Below are 4,796 nucleotides of genomic sequence, written 5' to 3'. Positions count from 1 at the left end.
ATGGAGGTTTCCTATAAAAATCCAGGTCTCTGGGCTTCCCTGGTGACGCAGTGGTTGGGAATCTGCCTGCCAATGCAGGGGACGCAGGTTCGGGCCCTGGTCCGGGAGGATCCCACATGCCACGGAGCAACTAAGCCCATGCTCCACAACTACCGAACCTGTGCTCTAGTGCCCGCGAGCTGCAACTACTGAGCCCGCGAGCCACAACTACTGAAGCCCGCACACCTAGAGCCTGTGCTCCGCAACAAGAGAAACCACCGCAATGAGAAGCCCACGCACCGTAACGAAGAGTAGCCCCCACTCGCCACAACTAGAGAAAGCCTGCGTGAAGCAATGAAGACCCAACGCAGCCAAAAATAAAAATAAATAAATTCATTAAAAAAAAGATTAAAAAAAAAAAATCCAGGTCTCTGACTTTTCTAGAAAACTCAGAATGCTGTCAAGCAGGAGATAACCAGCTGCCCACAGCAGCCTTCAGCTCGAAGTTCCCAACAGCTCCCAACTGCTTCCAGTGCCAACTGTTATCTTTTTCCGACCCAATAACTTAATTCACTTGTTTTTGTAGCCGGTCCCTGGACCCATTTGAGCTTGTGACCCTGACATACAGTGATGAACAAACACACATGGTCCATGCCCTCACAGGGCTCAAGGGTATGATCCCAGAACAGAGTGAGCTGGATTTCTCTCCAGAGAAACCTGTCAAAGTTTGCCGGGTTGTAGAAACAGTTACCTACTGCATCCACGCTACTCCAAGTGTGGTCAGTGGACCGCAAGCTCAGCCGGGAGCTTAGGAGAAATGCGGAGTCTCAGTTCTTGTCCCAGACCTACTGCCTTGGAATCTGCATTTTCCACACGATTTCAGGTGTCCATAGTCAAGTCTGGGAAGCGGGAGGTCTATACCTCGGAGCCCTCCCGGGGGTAGATGAGGCTGTTGACCATGCTGAAGTTGTAGAAAGGGGTGCTGAAGGGGCTGCTTGGTCCCCCGCTGGTGCTGGCAGGGAAGGGGCTGTAGTAGGAAGACCTCTGGCTGCTGGTGCTGTGACTCAGCTGCAAGGTGTCTGGCGAGGCCTCCGGGACGGAGCTGGGGGGGAACGCGCCACCCGAGGGCATCTGGGTCCCCTGGATCCCTAGGGGGCGGCCGCCGGGGAGCACTCGCTGGGTGCTCCCACTGCCGTTAACACTTAGCGTGCTAAGGCTGCTGAAGAAGCTGTTCAGGCAAGGGGTGGAGGAGAGCACGGACCCTCCTGGGGAGGAGGCGGTACTCTTGGTGCCCTCGGGAGGCTCTGGGGACTGAGAGGGCCTCAGCAACGCCGGGGAGCTGTCTCCCTCCGGCTTCCCACCCACTCCAGACCCCAGTCCTGGGGAGAGCCCTTCTTCCGTTTTCGAGGTCCCCACGGCCACCGTAGGGGTGCTGCTGGTTTCCGAGCGGCGCTTTCGCTTCCGACGGAAGTTCCCATTGTCAAACATTTTCTCACAGTTTGGATCCAGGGTCCAGTAATTACCTTTCCCTACGGAGATGAGAAAGAAAGCTGAGTCAGGGGAGGACGCGGTTCAGGCTCATGTACTCAGCTTCGCATGTGATAGGGGGCTGGTGGGCAGGCTCTCGTGAAACTCCGACAGAGATGCTCAAACCACTCTGCTGTTTAAATGCATGCTTTTGTGGGAGATGGCACTAACTGAGCCTCATTTATCTGTAGAGGTAGGGATAAGAACAGTACACCTCACAGGTTGGCTGTGAGGGTTAAATGATAGATCTCCACAAAGTAGCCACACCACAGTGAGTGAGTGAAGAAACAGTATTTGCTATCACTTGCTGAAAGGGAGCAATACTTGCCCCCCAAAAAATACTCCATTGGCAAAAGGCAACCTCCAATACCCAACCCTCTGCCTTGCCGAACAAAATCAGGTTATTACTGGGGAACTGACTGGTTGAACAATGTCTTGGATGGCATATATTTGGAGTACAAGGAGGCTCCACACCCCTTCCTTGCCTAGGGCAGGAGGCACCCCTGCATCTCTTCCAAGCTCTTCCTCCACCAGGCCAATCTCAGAGATCAGGGCCCCATTTAATGCATGCAATGCTAGTCTTCTGCTTAGAAAATTTCCCTCCCTTTTGAGCACAATGGAAGTAAAAAAGATCTATCGTCTTGGAGGATTTTATCTCCCAGCAGCTTTTTTCACTTCTGGTCAAAAGAATCTTTGGCATTTGCAAATACTGTAAAGCGCTTATCCTGTAGTGAATTCTCTGCATGGATAACTTCAGTTACTCCTCACAGCTCTTTGGAGACAGGCAGTATTATGGCCTCCATTTTTCAGATGGGGAAACTGAGGTGCAGATTGGTTAGCAACGCTGCCATCTTTCCAATTAGCAACGGTAGGGAGGGCCAGGATTTAAGCAGGCTGGCTCTAGAGTCAGCATTCTTAACTACTAGCACACACTCCCCCATATCCATTACCTCCACCTCCACATTTTCTGCAAGTAGTTGCAGGAAAAAAACTTATTCACATATCTACCATCTAAATAACAATACGTGCATCTATCAGGATATTTATACTGTGTCACCTTGGTACCAAAAGTTTTCTTTTTTTTTTTTGGGGGGGGGGGCATGCCGCGTGGCATGCTGGATCTGAGTTCCCTGGATCAGGGATCAAACCTGTACCCCTGCAGTGGAAGCTCGGAGTCTTAACCACTGGCCCTCCAGGGAAGTTCCTGGTACCAAAAGCTTTGATAAGACACTGGCTAGAGATCCTCGACCTTTTTAGAAAGTCGAGGAGTATACATGACAATTGACATGATCATCTCAGGCGATTGAGAAGCCAGATCTGGAAGATATTATCTTCTAGAACTGCATGCTCTGTCCAGTACGGTAACCACTAGCCAAACGTGGCTGCTAAGTACTTGAAAAGCGGCTAGTCCCAAGTGAGACGTGGTGTCAAACACACACATAGGAGTTTGAAGACTTAGTACCGAAAGAATAATGGAAAGTAGCTCACTGATAATTTTTTATATTTGTCCTATGTCGAAATGAAATTATAAAACATTTTCACCAGCTTCTTTTCACTTTTTTCATGTGGCTACAAGACAATTCACAGCCACGTGTGGGTTGTACTGTATTTCAATTGGAAAGCACTGCTCGAGAATGACTTTAGGTACAAATACTCCAGGGCATTCACATAATTTACACAAAATCCTGGATCTCTGTAGAGGGCAACTGAAACAGTTTTCTCTTCCCTTTTTCCTATCACGACTCTCCTCTCACACCCCTAGTCCTGGGCTCCTTCTGAAAACCTCAGGTAAGATTCTGTTTCATTTTTGAGCTTTTCTCCACCTCTCTCCTCAGGTAAGAGGGAAACCACTAACACGCCATGGTAACCCAGCCCTCCTCACCCCCGGGGTTAGATCCGAACGAAGCAAACTTGGGGTTTTCATTTTTACATTTCTAAATACATAAGGTTCCCAAACCACAATCTGCAGGACCCAGCTCAAGCTCCCTGATCCCTCGACCCCCGTCTCGCGATGCCCGTGCCACCATCCTCGAATCATGTCTTAAGGTAGGGACAGTACGTGTCCCACGAAGGGCACAGTGAGTCTCTCTGGAACCCGAGACAGGAGGAAGTACATCTACGGACAGCGTGTTCCAACTCCCGGTCTCTCCCCACCTCTCTCGTGAAATGTAATGGGATTCTCAGCTCATCTGAATCTTTACAGCCATCCCTTATCGGAGAGCCCAACCGTGTTCTTATTCCTAATCCACCTCCCTGCAACTCGACCGGCCCTTCCAACGGCCTGAGGAACATCACCCAGGGGCGGCACTCTGCTTGAGGATTCAGGTTCTTTACCTTTAACCCTAACTGGCCAGTCTCTGCGCGTGTGTGAGTTGGGGGTGGGGGGTGGGGGGTAAGGGACCGGCCGGGAAGCACCTGTCCGCCCTCACCTGGGTCGTCCTCGTCGCGGGGCACCTTCTTGAAGCAGTCGTTGAGCGACAGGTTGTGGCGGATGGAGTTCTGCCAGCCGGCCTTGCTGCGCTGGTAGAAGGGGAAGCTGTCGGCCACGAACTGGTAGATATGGCTGAGCGTGAGCTTGCGCTCGGGCGCGCTCTGGATGGCCATGGCGATGAGCGCCGAGTACGAGTAGGGCGGCCGCACCATCTTCATCAGGTCCTCGCGGTTGGCCATGGACAGCCAGCTGAGCTCCCCGGGCGCCGCGGGCCCGGCGGTCGAGGCGGGCGCTGCGGCCGCGGGCTGCGCGAAGGGCCGCTGCGCGCAGGCAAAGGTGCCGGCGGCGGTCGGCGGCTGCAGGAAGGGCCCGGGCGCGCCCCCGGGGGGCGGCGGCGGCGGCGGCGGCGGCGGCGGGGCGCCCAGGTACGCGGCGGCGGCAGGGGGACCGCCCACGGCCGGCCCGTTGAGCCACAGGTAGGGGTTGGCGGCTGCGGCCGGCGGCGCGGCATAGTCGGCCAGACCGTAGGGCGTCCGGGCGGCCGGGGGGGCGCCGGGGGCGGCGGCGCCCGGGGACAAGCCGGGCTGCGAGTACACGCCGAAGTTGTCGCCGCAGTAGAGAGCCATGTCGGCGACCGTCGGCGGGTGCGGCGCGGCGGCGGCGGCGAGGGGCGAGCGGGGCTGATCTCGCCGCTCGGGCGAGAGCATCCCTTTGGGGGCCAACCCTGCGGCCCCGCCTCGGCCCTGGCCGGGCGACCGGTGTTCTGGGCGGGGGAGGGTGCGCGCGGAGCGCCGACAGGCCGGCTTCTTATAACCGTCGGCGGCGCGACTCCTCCCGGGCAGGTCCCGGGGCTGGGCGG

General features: G+C 55.4%; 1 protein-coding gene across 1 annotated transcript; it reads right to left on the bottom strand.

Annotated features, from left to right (window-relative positions):
• Positions 1–894: 894 nt before the first annotated feature.
• FOXI3 (forkhead box I3) lies at positions 895–4,563 on the bottom strand. The gene is made up of 2 exons (XM_065891395.1): positions 3,936–4,563; positions 895–1,508 (listed from the first exon to the last, which is right to left on the bottom strand). Exons 1-2 carry the CDS (start codon positions 4,561–4,563, stop codon positions 895–897), a joined length of 1,242 nt encoding a protein of 413 aa, XP_065747467.1.
• Positions 4,564–4,796: the final 233 nt, after the last annotated feature.

The sequence above is a fragment of the Phocoena phocoena genome, chromosome 14 (assembly GCF_963924675.1).
Source record: "Phocoena phocoena chromosome 14, mPhoPho1.1, whole genome shotgun sequence".
NCBI lineage: Eukaryota > Metazoa > Chordata > Mammalia > Artiodactyla > Phocoenidae > Phocoena > Phocoena phocoena.
The sequence above is the reverse complement of the archived record's forward strand: the minus strand, read 5'-3'. Positions and strand labels throughout refer to the sequence as shown.

Bases quoted from the DNA above. Each gene is read 5' to 3' on its own strand.
- FOXI3 (XM_065891395.1), bottom strand. From the start codon at position 4,563: ATGGCTCTCTACTGCGGCGACAACTTCGGCGTGTACTCGCAGCCCGGC. The intron at 1,509-3,935 runs GTGAGGGCGGAC...TCATCTCCGTAG, and splicing joins CCGCGACGAGGACGACCCAG to GGAAAGGTAATTACTGGACC.